At 46.9% G+C, this 18266-nt stretch overlaps 1 protein-coding gene across 1 annotated transcript in view; it reads left to right on the top strand.

The window, feature by feature from the left end:
• LOC144368993 (uncharacterized) overlaps nucleotides 1-15211 on the top strand; it is a 388140-nt gene extending 372929 nt beyond the window's left edge. Inside the window, exon 10 of the mRNA XM_078028018.1 lies at nucleotides 15175-15211. Coding sequence (XP_077884144.1) covers nucleotides 15175-15192 — 18 coding nt within the window. The 3' untranslated portion in view covers nucleotides 15193-15211. The remainder of the gene's footprint in view (nucleotides 1-15174) is intronic.
• Nucleotides 15212-18266: the final 3055 nt, after the last annotated feature.

Here is an 18266-nt window from a genome sequence, read left to right as displayed (position 1 = left end):
GAATTTAAAACCCTGCTGGGTATGAGAAAGATCTGAAATCCAGAGGAAACTTTTCATTCTAAGGCACACTTCAATATATTCAATATAAGACTCTATCTTATATTGAAGACATGCTCAGCACTTCAAGTTGGTAAGGAAAAATAAGGTCCAAATAACTACCCAAGCCATGAAAAATGCAATATAATAATATGAAGGTAAACTATTATAGGACTTCATTGAAAAATAAAAAATAAAATAATCATTGTGAAGGACAGTGACCCTTTTAACAGTCCTAGCTAAAGCTCAAGGTACTTAGGGCTTGGTTCTTGTAGTTTTCAAGCTCCAGGGCCAACTGGAACCCAATTGGCTGTCTCCTCTGGACTGAAGCAGTGTTCCCATACGCACTTGGGCCTGCCTCCCTCTCTAGTGCTGCCTCTACCTTCTCCACCAGACTCACAGAAACCCCTTCTGGAGCGTCTCAGTCTTATGTAGTTACAAGCCCCGAGGTTGCTTCTGAGAGCAACACACCCGGAACAAAACTCCATGAGCATCAATGGCATCCTTCAACCACGCAGCATGTGGGAGGTCATATTGAAAGGATTCCCCAGAAGTTCAAAATGGCACATAAATTTAAAGGATTGTCAAACTGAATTTTTAGATTTTAACTTTTGGTTCTTTGAAAAAATACTTTACCCTTTAAATTAAAAAAAAATCCTGTATTTCCTATATTATGTTATGGTGGTTCTACCAATTGCAAGTAGCTTTTTTGCAACTTTGATTCACTGGAAACTTCTAATACAATTGATTTAGTTTCTAAATTGCCATATAGCCTATTCTTAGTCTATTTCCTTAGTGTTTACTGGTAGATTATTTATTTATTCATTTATTTATTTGCCAGGTTTCCACCCTAGACATTCTGATTTAATTCCTGTATTTGTGACCTGGTCTTTGAGAGACTTTCAAAAGTCCTATCAGATGATTTTAATCTTCAAAAACATTTAGAATAAACTGCATTAGAAAGAAGTAATGTTTTAATACTTCATTTATGATTTTGCTTACTCTAATTATCTAGAAATAAACCATGAAGTATTTAAGGATGAAAAGCATTTTGTCTCTACATTTTATATAATATATAAATATATGTAATAATATATATATATATATATATATATATATATATATATATATATATATATGTACACACATACAGAATAGGGAAAAAGAGAAGATGAAGCCGATGGGAAAAAGTATAATCAATTAGTAAATTCAGATAAAAGAATCTTGTACTGCTGTAACATATTTTCGTTAAGTGTGAGATTATATCAAAGTAAAAATTTATTTAAAATAATCCAAACATCCACTTGCTTGGGGGATATTTGACACACCTTGACATTTCCTTTCACTATCTAGCAATATAGTTTTTTTTTCACTTTGCTGCATTAATATAAACAAGCTTATACTTGTCTTTGTAGAACAGAGATTTCAAAATACTTTCCTGATTTTATGTGTAGAGATAATGCTCTTTTTCAAATCTTGTGTTTTATAGCACTTTATGGTTTTGAAGGAAACTACATGCCAATTTTTTATATAATTCTTTCAGAAATATGGTAAAATGGCTATGTTATTATTATGCACACTATATTAGATGAGAAAGCTAAGAGTCAACCTCAAAAGTTACCATTAATAGAGTTGGTAAATTTTGAAAAAACAGACATCGAGACACCCATGCCTACCTACTGTGATATGAGGTTTCAGTGTAAATGAAGTTATTTACCTATTTTGTAGATCATTGTATTCATTTCCCATGACTGCTGTAAAAATTACTGCAAATATAATGAATTAACACAACAGAAATTAGCAACCTTTATTTTTTCCATGGCTGGGGATCAAACCCAGGACCTTATGTATATAAGGCAAGCACTCTACCATTGAGCTACACCTCCAGATCCAAATCTGTTATATTACAGTTCTAGAGGTAGTATTTTAAAATGGGCCTGCAGAGTAGTTACATTCTTGAAGTCTCAAGGGGAGAACTATTTCCTTCCTTCCTTCCTTCCTTCCTTCCTTCCTTCCTTCCTTCTTTCCTTCCTTCTTTCCTTCCTTCCTTCCTCTCTCTTTCTCTCTCTCTTTCTCTCTCTCTCTCTCTCTCTCTCTCTCTCTCTCTCTCTCTCTCTCTCTCTCTCTTCCTTTCTACCAGGGATTGAATTCAGGGGCACTTAACCACTAAGTCACATCCCTAGTCCCCACCCCGCTTTTATTCATTTTGAGACAGGGTCTCACTAAGTTGCTTAGAGCCTCACTAAGTTGATGAGGCTGGCTTTGAACTTGTGATCCTCTTGCTTCAACCGCCTGAGCCACTTGAATTACAGGCAAGTGCCACCATGCACAGCGAAAAATCTGTTTTCTTACTGTCTTCAAAACCAGTGTAATAATACTTATATCTTGACCTCCATCTCTCTTATAAAGATTTTTCAAATTAATCTGGGCCCAGTTGAATGATTCATGTAATCTATCTCAAGATACATAACTAAATGACACCTGCAAAGTCTACTTTTCCATATAAAGTAACATATTCACAGGTTCCAGAAATTCAGAAATGGACCTATTTTTAGTACCCTTTATTAATCTTATTATAATTGAGAATTTGAGACAATCATCCTTATGTGGAAGAGATGACTAAAAAATTAAAAGAAGAAAGATAGAACAGAAAAAAAATAAAGCTAATGTAATAATGCAGACACAGAACAGAACTTCAAATACATTTCTCTAAAATTAGTATAGTCATAAAATCAGAGATTTAGGGGGAAATTTTAATTTATTGTGAATGATTATTGCCAGTGGCTCATATCTGTAATCAGCAACTTGAGAGGCCGAGGCAAGATGATTGGGAGTAGAAAGCCAGTCTCAGTAACGGCAGGTACTGAGCAACTCAGTGAGACCTTTTCTCTAAATAAAGTACAAAAATAGGATAGGGGATGTGGCTCAGTGGTTGAGTGCAACTGAGTTCAATCCTTGATACAAAAAAAAAGAAGAAAGAAAAATGATTACTATGAAAAAGAAAAAGAATGATTACTATGAAAATTGAAAGATCACAGAAAAAAGAAAGTCAAAAAAGTCAAAACCAACAAAATAATAACTGAAATGAAAAATTGAAAATTAAGATTGGAATATATAACTCAAAGATATTTCATGAAGTAGAAAAAAATCAAAAGGCATTTAAAATAGAAAAGATAGTAAAATTAAAAAGTAATTGAGGTACTACAACATTTAATTATAAGAGAATTTAAGCAAATGAAGAAGAGATACCAGAAATTTAAAAAATAGGAAGAATTCTAGAAACAAAGGCAATAAAACTCTAGATTTAACATTTAACAGTTTCAGAATGAAGATCAACAACCTTGATCGATTTTCAGAACATAGAAAGTGAAGACAATAATCGAAAAAAATTCAAAGAGAGTGCATAAGTCTGTTAGAAATGTTTGGAACCAGAATTGTCTTAGATTTCTCACGTGATAATATATGTTTCCAGTAAAAGTCAAGAAGTTTAAATTTTTGAAAGAGGAAGGCTTAGTCCTAAACTTTTTACCCAGACAGTAAAACAAAGGTGTTATGGTTTGAATGATGGTGTCCCCTACAAAGTTCATGTTAAAATGTGGTCCACAAAGTAAAAGAAGAAAGAGGTATGGCCTCTGGAAGGTTTTTATATCAAGGGCTCTTTCCTCTAGAAAGGGACTGTCACTCAGGTAAAAGGGCTTGGTGGTGCACTCCTATACCCCGGGGGCTCAAGAAGCTAAGGCAGGAGGATCTCAAGTTCAAAGTCAGCCTCAGAAACTTAGCTAGGCCCTAAGCAACTCAGCAAGACCCTGTTTCTAAATAAAATTTTAAAAAAAGTACTGAGGATATGGCTCAGTGGTTAAAATGCCCCAGGATTCAATCCCCAGTATCAAAAAAAAAAAAAAAAGGACTTGAGGGAATAGTGTTCTTCTTCTCTGTTCTGCCAGATGAGCAGCGTATGCACCATCTTGGAAACAGAAATCAGCCCTCATCCAACAGCTGTGTCTGAATCTTAACTATTTTCTCTTTATATATTAGCTATTCCAAGGTATTCTGATATAGCAGTTCAAATGTCCTAAGACAAAGGGTAATGGTTGCATAAACATTGTTTGATGGGCAATGATATTTCAGACATACAATTACAAGAATAACTTGACTTCAGAGAACATTAGGGATTTTGGGTTTGGCAGATGAGATAAGAAGTATAGAAATTTCAGAATTCAGAAAACTAAGTCTTCATACTATGAACTATTAAAAAGACACTGTGAAGTAAAGAGGTGTGCAGCATATTTGTGGAGCACTGAGAAACAATCAACATGGGACCCACTCTTCCAGGGAGTCAGTCAACTCTGTGGCCCTGGGCTTTTTGCTAGTGACATCAATCCACTTGCAAAAGTCAAGCTATGAGGGCCATGGAATTGAAAGCCATTCATAGGAAAGGAGTCACTGGATCAATGCCCCACGTTTTTTGCCTTAGGAAGCGCAGCTGTTCATCTCCAGACAGGTAACTTACTCCATAATGAATTCTTTATTGACTTCTTACTCTTTTTTTTTGTCTTAATTCATCAACTAAATTCTTTTCTTTTTCATGTTACTTTTTTGAACTGGAGATAGAACTGATGAACTTGCTCTAGCTAAGCTCGTGGTCTACCACTAAGTTGTACACCTAGCCGACTGAGAAGCACAGCAGCCTGACCACGTGAGGGCATCTGCTGTCTCTGCGTACAGTGAGCTGGGTTTTCGTCACATCTCTCAACAATTCCACATAACACCAGCTCTGAACCCAGAGTCCTGGGCACTTAGTTGAGGCTCCATCAGCTCCCACCTCTCTCTACCTGACAGAGCCCTCCTGGCTCCCTCTGCACTCATTACATTGAAGATGAAAACCTGGAAGGTGGGACTTCCCGTCATCCAGAAGTTCCCAAACACATTCCACTGTGTTATTTGTTCCTGAAACCCAAATGTTTGGGGGTGGCCACAAGCACCCTGGCATCCATGTGTGGGAACCATGGTAGTATAATCAAGAAACAGGAAGGAGAGAGGTTGGACTGATCAGTACAGATGGCAGGGCATAGTACAGAGTAGAATGGAGAGTTCTCACCTGGGGTGATTGTTGTGATGTGCACAAATGCTCTGCTTGTGCTGGGGTGCCCGCATGGTTTCTGGGGTCTTGAAAGACTACAGATGCCCACAGAGTGTTCTCAGATGCACATAGTGGGAGGCCCATTGCCCACTACGTCCCTGTGGAAGAAGTAGGAGGCCCCCTTAGTGTGGAGGTGCCAACTAGAAGGCAGCCTCACTTCTCTGGGCACAGGTACATACCCTTTTTTTCCAATCAAGTTTTTCAAAGGGCCATATATGCTCCTGGAAGTTGGTAGTGGAAATAGTTCTCCATCCATTAATCACTCCCTCACTCACTAATGTCCTTGTGTTTTTGAGAAAGGTTCTCCCTTTCCTGGTTTTCCTGAATAGAAATCCTCTTGCATCTTGGGTGAATAGGGTTATGGGTTGTGCAGAGGGTGTTGGTCCACTGAGCATCTTAGAGACTGTCCTTTATGGAGCCTAATGATCCTCATTGGGGAATGAGGCCAGGGTCCTAACTGGTTAGTGTGAGGACACCATGGGTTCAGAGAGGGAAAGAAGGATGAGGGAAACTCAGATGTCCCTTCATGGCCCCTGGAGTTAGAGGACTTACCCCTTTGCACCTGGGATCAGGAGACCTCATTTCCTCGAGGACACGCACACTCAGACGTAAAACTTGAGTGTGGGTTCCTTTCTGGGGTCCAGGGCTGTAGTTAGCCACCAGGAATGACAGTGCTCTCCATGCTGAGTGGAGCCATTTTTGCCAGGAAAGAGCCCATGGTCACGCCTTGTGCAAAGCATCCCACGCCAGGGGCTCCCATCCCTACATTCCTGTCCTGAAAGGAAGCCACTCAGAGGCAAGGTGGGTCCAACCACCTCCCATGTGTTCACGCATCACTGTGTTCCAGCATCACCCCAGTGAACAGTCCTGATGGGATTGGATGTGGCTCAGAATGTCACGCTCATGAGCTCTACCCTGCCACAGCTGCAGTTCTGCAGTGGGAGAAACTCAAAACCTCAAAACACATGCACATGAAAGAAAAGAGCAAGAGCCAGAGCCCAAAAAGGCCAGGTGTGGCAAAGACAGCTGGAGTGCCTAGGTTGGGACTCAGAATTATGTCAGTGGGGTGGCATTGCTGCTGGCACCAGCATGATAACCGAGAGCCAGCCCTGCTCATTTTGGGGAGCAGTGTGTTGGGGAAGGCAGCAGAAATTGAGAGGCAGGATTGAGTTTGGCCCTAGGAGGAGGTTGGGTAAAAGGCCAGTGTGAGTTGGAGGGCCTGGGAAGATAGAGAGAGGCCAGGGCACACCCCAAAGCCTGGAGACTGCACTTGATGTCCAGGGTTGTGAAACACCACCTCCCCTCTTACTCACAACTGAGAGCAAGGGGCATTGATAAGTTCAGTTTGTGTGCGGCTGCATCCAAGGTGGCTCGGCTAGGCACCTCTGTTTCCTTGACTCAGGAGGCTGGAAGTCCAGGCTCCACTGAGTCTCAGCTGGGAGGATCAGAGTCTGAGTTTATGCCTGTGTTCCTGGTAGGATTCATGTTGGCTGAGCCTCAGTGTTTTTGTAATGAGAGGATGGGTGACTGTCATGTCTTTATCACAGGACACACTTGCTAAATGGATTTGTTTGCTCTGAGGAGGAAAGAGAGAGAGGGGAGTGGTGCTGGAGACAGGGATGCAGACAGGGGTCATGGACTTGGCATAACTCAGTCTTGGAGGTGATATCCCATAACCTGTACCCACTTCAATTCCCATGAATCCAGAGGCTGGGCCCCCTTGAGGTGAGGGGTGAACTGGTTCTGGGCAGCAGGATGCTGTGGTACTTTGGAGTCTCTGTGAGACCCCAACACTAGACACACTTGGCCCTTTTGAAATCTTAGGAGAAGCCTTGGGAAGTTGTATGGCAGAGGGGAGCAGCCTCTGCATCTCAGTCCCCTCCAACTTGCCATGGTGTAGAGAGGGAACTGCAGCCACGATGGGACAGACATTGGCCACGTCCCTGTGTGGGACACAGGCCTGATTGAGTTAGGGTGCATTCTTTGTCTCTCCCCTTCTTGTGATTGTCCCATCTCTACATTTGTGCTTTAGCCACCTGTGAGTCCCATCTCTGGTTTCAGAGAGAAGAGAGGGTGTTATGGGCCAATAGACACAATAAACCCTAGAGATTAGATGCTACCCTACTTTCCAGAAAAGACTGGGCACACCATGAGTTGCACAATGATGGGACCAGGGTCCAAAAGCTGCTGAGAGGGAAGGACTGGTTGTGAATGCATTTTTGAAGGCTCCAAGCTGGAACTCTACTGGCACCAAGCAGGGCAGATGCTGGTGGCGGTATTTGGGTAGTTGTTGGTGAACACCTGCACACCTGAGATGGGTAGGCATGGAGGAGAAATCAGCAGCCCATAGGGCTTTTGAAAGTGGTCTTATGTGAAAAGAAGCTCAGGTATGGGCACAGGAAATGACATCATTGCCTTGACAATGGATCAAACAGAACATGGAACCCTGGTATCCAGGAACCCACTTCACTGACCAAGCCATCCGAGCTCATTTGGATGGTGACACTGGAGTGAGAAGGATGTTCCCCTGTCCTTGCAAACAATGCCAAGCCTCAGGCTCCCAGGAATCTCAGGGGGGCCAACTAGCCCTTTTGTGGTTACACTGGGTGAGGCTTCAACTTAGACGCCAGAGCCTCTTGCAATTGTCGCAGAGGAGCTCAAGAGTAACAGTGAGTAGCACAGGGCAGGTGATCCCAGCAGGCCTTCTAGTCTGATCCCTGATGAATGGCCCAGGACTCCTATTCTTACTCTGTGTGTGTGTGTGTGTGTGTGTGTGTGTGTGTTTGTGTGTGTGTGTGTTTGTGTGTGTGTGTGTGTGTTTGTGTTTGTTTGTGTATGTGTGTGTTTGTACTGAAGGGAACTGTCCCATTGTGCTTTGACTCTAGTGTATTGGCACAAGTCATTTTTCTGTTTGTCACCATTTCCATTTTGAACCCACCATTCTTGGTCCCAACCCAGGGTGAAAATGATCAGAACACGGAGGAGCCCTTCAGGGTACAGAGCCTTGAACTTTACAGGCAGGACCAGCTTAGGAATGAGCTCCTGCCTGTCATTTGTGGGAGGAACCTACATTTCAGCAGCCACATGGGGTTAATCTCCTGGGATTCCATCCCCACCCAGCAGGTGCTGGATCTCTTGTTCCCAAGGTAAGCACCAGACCACCAAGCCCAAGTGTGTAGCCCCCTCATGCCTGGGTCTTGGGGCTGCCATGTACCTCTCAGGGACCCAAAGGTTTGTTATACCTAATGAGATAGAGGACCACACTCAGTGGAATGTCAGCCCCGAATGGGACGAGTCCTGGAGGTGCCTGCCACAGCCTTGCAAGGGGAGTGAACTCTCCCTCTCAGGCAGAGAAATCATCCTGACTCCAGCTGATCCACAGAGGTCCGTGGAGCAGTCCCCACACACTGGGAACCACAGCTCAATGGTGTTTTCTGAGCTCATTCCCAGGTGGACTCAGCGAGTCCAGGTGGTCTTTCTGGTGTGATGTTGGATTTGTGAAGAAAGTAGATCGGTGCCAGAGGCTTCTCGAGACTCGGGCCTTGGGAAAAGCACTTTTGGGTTAATAAAGACATGTTAGTATACATAGTGGGACAGAGCATCCTAGCTGGGACATAGCTGGACAGGGTCTTTCGACATGGCAGCTCTCACACCCAGAGATATGTGGGAATCAGCACTTTGGGCTCATTCACTGATAAACATGGAGAAAGCACCCACTGTGTGAAGACACGTTTCCAGTCACGTTTCATAATTCAGTGAAAAATGGGGTGTAAATGACTGCCATTGTGTCCCTTTTCATGGGGGTCAGCCTAAAACCGCAGGTGCCATGAGTACATATCCTACATGTGACTGCATCCCTGACTCCATGAGGCATAACTGAACGTTGTCCTCTTTAGTGACTGTGGTGATCCCTGGACCAACTTCAACATAGAATGGGCTTGGGGTCAAGAGGGTGGGCTCCTGTTTCCAGAATAGGGACATGCAAGGTGATTTGACTTGGGAAGGCTGAGGAAAGACTGCTCTCCCCAATTCTGTGTTCTGCCTGCAGTGTAATGTGAAAGGCTTCAACAGTAGGAGGGGTAAGGTGGGGAGTTGTAGGTAGTCATGGTCCTCTGGGGAAGCCCCTGGGACAATGGATCCCCCCACACCACACCTCCCTGTCCTCCCCCAGGGCCACAGAGATGTGGTCTGCACTCATGGGAAAAGAGAGGTCCACCGCTACTCAGGGGGACTCAGTGAGAGCTCACAGAGAATGAGGTAGCATTGCAGCCCACGCCAGAGGAGAAGGTGTCTCTTGAGCCCTGAGAAGAGTAGGCAGGAGGACAGACACTCCTGGAAGGTGCATTCCAGGTTGGAGAGCACGTAGCCAAGAGGAAGAAGAGTGTCAGGCCTGCCCAGAGGAGGGGAGAGCTGGTCATACCATGGATCTAACACTCCTTCGTTGAAGGTTCTTTGCCTGTGGCAACCTGTCCTGTCCCTGCCTGTACAGCCACTGTGTCTTGCCTGAGGTGGACTGGTGTGTTCAGAACCAGGGACGGTTCAGAAGTGTAGGGTCAGAGGTTTTCTCTGGAGGCCATGGCGAAGGCAAGGCCAGGGTTTTGCTGACTCCACCCCTGCCTCCCCACAGTGCCTCACCTTCCTTCCTGGAGACCTGGATTAACTTCTACACCGAGGCTTCCCATCAGCCTCTAGGCTCTCTGAGTCTGCAGCAGCTGCTGCCATATATGTGGCTCTTGCTGGTTGGTTTGTACCTGGAGCATCAAGCATACCACCTCCTGGCCACAACTGAAGATGGCATATCAAGCCAGGCAGCGACTGAGAGCCAGGCGGACCGGGGTGAGTACCTAAGGGTATATGAGGAAAGGTCCCACTCTTGTCCCACTGCAGGGAGTCTGTATGACTGGTGTTGGACTGGAAATTAGGATAAGCCTTTGTCCATTCAGGAAGTGACCCCAGTCTGCAAAGAGGTCCTGTGTGGGCTAAGGGCCTGAGTTCTTCCTGGCAGCAGGGGTATTGTCTGTGTGAAGGTCAGGGCAAGGCAGTTATGTTGGCACCTTTTCTCCTCTAGCTACAAGCTCAGTTCCTGTCACGGCTCCTAAGCCAACCCCAGAGCCAGAACCTTCTCCCTGGGAAGGGGCAGAGCCGGAGTCCAGGACATTAGGGGCCTCCACTGGGTACGCCCCACAGCCCCAGTACAACAGGCAGGTGAGAGGCAGGTGCCTCATTCACATTTACCTGGAAAATGAAAGGACAACACAGTATAAGAGCATCCTGGTGAGTCTTCGAGCAGGGGAGTCTCTTGGGAGCCCACACTGGGGAAGACTGAGTCCACAGCAAACACCTTGGACTAGGCCTGTCTTCTTGAACTGGAGCTTCTGAAAGGTCAAGAAGGAGAGCATAAAATGAGGAAGAGAGAGGCGGGAGAGCAGCAGCATGCCAGGTCTGGGTGCGAGTGGGCCTGCGTGTTTTGGGGTGTGCAGGTCAGAAGTGCAGGAGTGAGTGCTGGGTTCAGAGGAGGTCAGAGAAATATCGAGGGTACAGGCCATCCTCTACTGATTTTGGTATTGGGGAGGAGAATATTGAATCATGGAGGTTGAAGCAGAGGAGTTGGCAGTCATTTTCTTGTGTGTGGGAGGGGATATGTTGCTGGTTGAAGGGAAGGGAGCCATTGTAGAATGATTAGGGTGGGTAGGTGTGGGTCACAGACAACTGGGGGCCTTGGAAGGGCCCATTAGTGTCCTAGTTTGCATGTATGTGAATAGAGATTTAGCGGGTCTCTCTGCAGGATCTTCCTGGGTGTGGAGTATCCATCATGAGACTCTGGTGTCCACCTCCAGGGGAGCCATGTTGAACCACTGCACCTGCTGGGTCCGAACCTCCTGACACCTTAGCAAGAACTGACACTCGAGCCCAGCAACTTTCATGCCTATCATTAAAGAGTCCTAGTGTGTGTTGTTCCCTGGCTGTCAGGACCAAAGCACCTAGGGTTTGTGCCTGGTCCACACAAAAATGCAGCTGCATACCAGACCAGAGCAGGGATATGGAAGTCCACTGGACCATTCCTCCCATCTTGATGGGACTAGAGTGTGTCTGTACAAAGCCTTTTGGTCCTTATTCCCTTGTCCCTGTAGGGCATAGCAGGTTGAAGCAAACTCTTGTACCAAGATTGGGCTAGAGGCTCATAGGAAGACCCCACATGATCACATGAAGGCCTCAGGTAGCAGGGTAACAAGATGGTGCCCTTGTGTTGAGAGCTCTCTTGTCTCTGATTGTCCTTGAGCACTGTCTTCTGGGTAGCTCCTCCCAAATTTTCTCTCTGATGAGCTTTCTCCAACCCTGCTCAGGTGACCTGCCAGGACAGCACTCCAGTCATCATCCGCAGGGCCTTAGATGCACACTTGCTCCAGCAGGAGGATCCAGAAAACTACGAACTTCTGCAAATTGTCTCGAACCATCAGAGTAAGTGGAACCATCAGAGGGTAGGGAGCAGTGAGTCACAGTGGGCTCACGATAACTGGGAGCCAAAACACAGTGTGCATTGACCCAATGCCCAGGAAGAGTATGGTGGGACTTGTGCACAAAACAAAGTGTAATAATGGGGCATAAATCTGCAAGTTCTTCATGTTCCCCAGGGGCTGTGGACCTGCCTATCATGTGTTCTTTCCTTGGCCTGAGGAGGCATTGCAAAGCTATTATCCACAAGGGGCCAAAAAGACAGGCTTCTTTGTCTTGTGTCAAAGAAGACAGACAACCACAGGGTACCTACTTTGGCAGCCTTTCCTGACCTAGACGAGTACATGAGAAAAGCAGTTCAATGAAGAATCATTTCTGGTTTCCAATCTTTCTATTCATTGCAAACTGAGTCCACTTAGGACCAGAGGCCATTTCTAGAGAGAAGTATGTGGTAGAATAGAACCCTTCACAGCTTGTAAACCCTTCTTGGAGAGAGAGAGAGAGAGAGAGAGAGAGAGAGAGAGAGAGAGAGAGAGAGAGAGAGAGAGAGAGGGAGAGAGAGAGAAGAAGAAGAAGGAGAATGAGGAGAAGGAGGAAGAGGAGGATGAGGAGGAGGAGGAGGAGGAGGACGAGGAGGAGGATGAGGAGGAAGAGAAGGAGAAGTAGAAAAATGAAAATAAGTTGAAGGAGGAGACCATGAATAAGAAGGTCAAGATGACTATAAGAAGAAGCATGAGGAGAAGATGAAGAAGAACAAGAACAAGGAGAAACACAAGCCGAACAAGAAGTATAACAATAAATTGATTAAAAATGTGAATGAGAATTATACTCATGAGGAGGAAATGCAGAAGTGGGGAACTCAAGAGAAATATATTGTTCTGGATGGCACAGCCCTGCTATGGACATCCTCCACCCACGCTCAACACACCTCCAAACCATACCCCTCAAATTAGTGTAGCCCTGTATGAGTGGATGAATCCACTGGCAAGGTGGAGGCACCCACCATCAAGTGCTTTTCCCCAAACCCACCTGTGATCATTGCTGCAGGGGGGAGAAAACCTTGAACACATGAGTCTTTGGGGACCAATCCAGATACAAAGTCTAGCTGTTTCTCTTTGGTGGGTCCAACGTGAACTAAGAAGTTCTGGGGTACAAGGGGCTATTTCCTTAAAGGGTGTTCCTGTAGGGGACCTCCTGTGCATAGAGGGTCCTCAGGGAGGAATCAGTGGGGAGTCTTTGGTGGAAAAGTAGCTGGATTCGGGGGCTCTCAGGTCTGTGTGTGAGACCTGAGCTGGCAGAGGCTCTCAGTTGTGGGGGATGTTGGGTAGTGTATTCCTTGAGTGTCACCTACCACGCCTCTGCCCCTGCCTCTCCAGAGCTGAGGACCCCTGCTGATGGGAAAATATATTACGCCCTGGATGGAGGAGTAAATTATAACTTTCTTCTTCGGGAAAGAGCTGCCAGCAAGTCGTTGAAGGTCAAGCCAAAGGAGGTAAACAGCCACCTTCTTCACTCTTTACTCCTGGTGCCACTCCACATCCTCCAAGGGGACAAGAACCTCAGGTTCTGGATGGATGTTGTAGAATTCCCATAGAACCAACTGCCAGGCTGGGTGGGGTGCAGGTGCTGGGCTTTGCTGATGTTGTCATCCCCCACAGTTCTTGGAGCCTTCTGTGACAGTGACTTCCAGGACCCCAGCAGCTGTGAGCAGCAGCTCTGCAATGGCTGCAGGATCATTGCCCCAAGCCACCCAAAGCAATGAGTGCTGCATGAGAAAAGTCACCAGTAGCAGCTCCTCAGTGCTTCACTCCAGCCAGCAGGTGGAAGATAGCCACTTTGTTCACATCCTCCTAGAGGGACAGAGCCTGAGGGAGACAAAGTGCATCCTGGTAAGCCCGACAGCAGGGCTGCCTCCTGGGTGTCCACACAATGGAAGGCAGGAGAGACAGCCAACCCTGGGGCTATGGTGGGATATAAAGAAGAGAGAGGTCCGTCTTAAGGGCTTGACCTCAGGAGGGAGAGTATCAGCATGCCCAGCTCCAGTGGTGAGTGGGCCGGTGTATTGTGGGTTTTGCAGGCCAGAAGTGCAGAAGGAAGTGTTGTGGACAGATGAAGTCAGAGATATGTCCAGGGTGCAGGCTGCAGTGCCTAGAACTTGGTATTCTCAATGAGTGAGGTTGGAGCAGAGGAGGTGGCAGTGACTTGTCACATGTGTAGGAGGGGACATGTTCCTGGTGGCAGGGAAGAGAACCTCCTTAGCATGACTAGGTGTAGGAATTTGGGGTCGGGATCACCTGGGAAGTCATGCCAAAGCTTCGGAATGTTAGCCTTTGCATGTATGTAAATACGGAGCTAAAGGGGTTCTTGGCAGAATTTCTATGGATGTGCAGTAGACACACTAATGCTGCAGGTGTCCAGCTGCAGAGGAGACATGTTCAGTGACTGCCAGTGCTGAGTCAAGTACATCATTACAACCAGACCCGCACGGAGCTTCCAGAGGCCAGGGCCTCTCAAAGATATCATGAAGCACTCAAGTGCACACTCTTGTATCTGAGTCTGTTTTGTGTAGTGGAAGTCAGGACCAAAATTTTCAGTGCATCTGCCTCTTCCACCCACAAAGGCAGCCTGTATCCCAGAGCACACTTGGTGTGCAGATCCCTGGCCCATTGCTTTCATCTCAGTGAGATGAGAGTGTGTCTGTGCACAGGCAATTTGGTCCTTTGACCTGAGTGGAATGTGACGCCCCAGGGGGAGGGGAGATGGCAGGTACAGGCAGATATTTGTACCAGGATTGTTCTAGTAGCACATTGCAAGAACCCAGGGGGTATATGGAGGACACACTTGGGTAGAAGGATAACAAGATTGTGCCCTTGTATATGTAGCTGAGATTTCTCCTGAATGTTTGACCACAGTCTTCTGGGTAGCTCCTCTAAAAGCCATTCTCTGATGACATTTGTCCCACCCTGATCCAGGTGACCTGTCAGGAGACGGTGACAAGCCTCATCCGCAGGGCCTTGGACCAAAATTTGTTGCAGCATGAGGATGTGGACAACTTTGAGCTGCTGAGTATGATATCTGAGGATGAGAGTAAGTAGGACAATCATACAGTGGGGAGACATGATCCACAGTGGGCTCAGGATAACTCACAGCCAAGAGAAAGTGGGCCTTGGCCCCAAAATACCAAAGTGTGGTGGGCCTGGCAGAGACTCTCAGGGGGTGTGGGTGTTTTGTGGTATAATCCTTGAGTGCCACCTAATAATTCTCTCCACTTCGCTCTGCAGAAATCAAGGTCTCTGACCACTCACTCGTGTGTCTGTCCATGAATCCAGGAATAAAATATTTCATCATGAGGAAACGCCCCCAGGTCAAGGGAAAGGAGGTAAACACCTACCTTATTCAAGCTGTACTTGTGCTGCCATTCCACTCCCACCTAAGGAAATAAGAAGCCTCAGCACCTGGACATATGTGCTAGAAGCCCATAGAGCCAACTGACAGGCTGGGGTGGCTTTCTGTTTCTGGGTTTGCTGATGTTCCATCCCCCACAGTTCTCAGAATCAACCTGAAAGTCCTCCAGGCCGCTTTTCCACAAGCAGGTTGGAGACACCTGCTTAATTTGTGTCCACTTAGAAACACAAAGTCCAAAAATGGCCAAGAATGTTCTGGTAAGCCTGGGATCAGGAGTGTCCCCTGGTGCTTACACCTGGGTGGGGAGCAGACACTGGTCCAATACCATGGACCACTCATGCCCTCTTGAATTTGGAGCTTCTGGATGATCAGGAGGATAGAGGGGAATCAAGAAGGAAGAGGTCAGTGTGAAGGGCTGGAGCTGAGATGAGGGAGAGCAGCAGCTTGTCCACTGCCATGTCTGAGGGAGTCTGTGTTTCAGGTAGCAGCATGCAGTCCAGAAGGACAGGGGCAGGTATGGGTGACAGATGAGAATAGGATAGGACCTAGGTTGCAGGTTCCATTGTATGGGATGCTGAAGTCCATGGAGGAGGACAGCAGTGTGAGGTTCTGCATGTTCCTTGAACAAGGAGCTGAGAGAGTCTCTCTGCAGAGTCGATATGGATGTGGAGCAAGCACACTAAATGTCCAGGTAACCCAATGACCAAACTTGCCGGATGAGGTGACATCCTACATCCCAGCCAGCACTGAGCCTCTGGAGGCCAGGAGCTCTCGTGGCTATCTTTCAGCACTCCTGTGTGTGGTCATGTTCCTGGGTCTGTTTTTGGTCCTGGAAATCTAGACCAAAGCCTCTAGGTTTTGTGCCTAGGCCATTCCCAATGCCGCCTGCATCCTCGGGCATACCTGGGATCTTGGAGGCTATTGTCTCATTCCTCCCAACTTGTGGGATGAGATTGCATCTGTATGCAGGTAGTTGAGTCCTTTCACTTCGAGAGGAGTGCAGCTCCACAAAGAGCAATGGCAAGCCCAGGAAGTCCTATGTACAAGGATTGGGCTAGTAGCCTATGGGAAGAGCCCACACGATGAGCAGGTGGTCATGGATGTTGCCCTTATATTTAGAGTGGAGGTGCCTCCAGAATGACCCTGCCCACTGCCCTTGTACTCAAGGCCCATTTCCTGAAGGCCTGTCTCCCATGCTGCTCCAGGTGACCTGCCACGATAGGGCTCCTGTCGTCATCCGCAGGGCCCTCGACCTACACTTGCTTACTCAGGAGAAACCAGAGGATTATGAGCTGGGCCAAATCATCTCTCACCGTCAGAGTAAGTGAGACAATCAGATGGCAGAGAGCAAGGGTCAGGATGTGGACTCAGGTCAACTCTTAGCACCAAAGAGTAGTCTCTGACCCCCAAGAACACTCCAACTGGTGTGTTGGGTTCGTTCACAAAGACAACTGCACTTCTGCTGGTGGAAGGTCTTGAGGTCCAATAGTATACCCCAGTGGATATTTTGGCTCCCCACTAGGTGCCCTCCCCTGGACATGAATAGGCATAAAAAGCTGACATCATTGAGGAGTGAGGAGGAAAGCTTCTTTCCAGGAGAAGTATGCTTTCATGGTCTGGGATAGGAGTGGTTTCAAAAGAACTTGGGAATGCATGGGCTAAAGATGGAACTGGCATTTTGTGGACTGAAGCAGTACTATTGAAAGCCTTCTGTGTGACCAGAAATCCACTGCCTGGGCAGAGCATTGCCAGGATTCTAGCAAGCAGTAACAGGATGAAATTGGGAAGAAAACACAGCCTGGGAGACAGCCTGAATCATTTGTTTTTGCATAAATTTGATGGTCTTCCGCACCTGAGTCCACTTGCCAAGGAGTGATCACAATAGCCAGGTTGTGATCCCTAACTAAAGTCAGATGAGGGCTTCCTGAGCATGTAGCCACAGAGCTCATCTGATAATAATGCCAGTGCTTTTTCATTGGTTGGTTGGTTGGTTTTTGTGAGCCAAACACCACAGCAGCCATTATTCCAGCCTATGTACGCTGAAGACCACCATCCCAATGAGTTCTAGGATCACTTGTCTCCTATCTTAACCTACTGTTAGGTTAGTAGAGTCTATGGACGAGGAAGTCTGTCTGGGGCCTTGGTAGCCTGAGAAATTCATAGCAGAGATCCCCACATCCAACCCAGAAGGGATGGATAACTGGCTCTAGGTTAGAGGAGGGTGACAGGAAACAGGTGTTCAGAGGAAGGAGAAGCAGGCTGTTGTATTCCCCCACTCGGGGTCATGGCACCACTGGGCCATACACCATGTTGGAGGGAAGCAGTCCCTTTGCTGGTCTTTGGAACCATTGTTCTCAGTAGGGCAGCATTTGGAATGTGGCCTCCATTCTCAGAAGCCTGGTTCACATGGAGGCAGGCTCCACCAATGCAGAAGCGTGGCTCTAATGTGGTATCCGTGCTGGTCAGCCTGTCCTCACTGTGGCTATACTTGAGGAATCCTAGGCCTTTTCTCTGGGTTTCACAACTTTCTCTTTGGTTGTGCACTGAGGCTGTCCATAAAGCTCTAGTGTGTGGCAGTGGAGAGCTCCTCAGCCCTTGCCACACAGGCATAGACTGAGAGAGAGAGAACGAGGGTGGCAGAGAGGGAGAGAGAGAAAGATGGAGAGGAGGAGGAGGACCTCTACTTGGAGAATGAGGATTCAGTGGAGCCAACAGGAACAAAGTACTGTTGCCCAGGGCGCAACCCTGTTTAGGTCTTCCTCCAACCATACTCAACCTTTCTTCCAGTATCTGCCACCTCCCAGTAGTGTATTCATCTTGAATAAGAATTTCATGTTGACATTAGAGCACTCACCACCCAATGCTTCCCTCCAAACCCACCTATGAAGATGGCTCATGTGGGGACTGAATCTTCAGCACAGGAGCCTATTGTGGGAGATTTCAGATGTAAATCTAGTCGTGTGCTTTGGCAGATGCAAGAGGACCTGAGATGTTCTGGAGCCCAAAGCCTTTGGTAGGAACAGACATTAGATCTGTTGAAGTGCTCTGCCTAGTTCTTCCTCAGGGAGGACTGTGGAGGCTGTCTTGTTGGTATTGGTGCTGAATTGAAGAGCTCTCAGGTGTGTGGCTCTAGCCTTTTCTGGCACAGGCTCTCAGATGTTGGGGTGTCCTAGGGAGCACCTTCTGAGTGCCACCTTCTTTTTGTACACCCCTCTCTCCCCAGAGCTGAGGA

This window comes from Ictidomys tridecemlineatus, chromosome 12 (assembly GCF_052094955.1).
Source record: "Ictidomys tridecemlineatus isolate mIctTri1 chromosome 12, mIctTri1.hap1, whole genome shotgun sequence".
Classification (NCBI taxonomy): domain Eukaryota; kingdom Metazoa; phylum Chordata; class Mammalia; order Rodentia; family Sciuridae; genus Ictidomys; species Ictidomys tridecemlineatus.
Note: the sequence above shows the minus strand (reverse complement) of the source record. Positions and strands in the feature narration are given on the sequence as shown.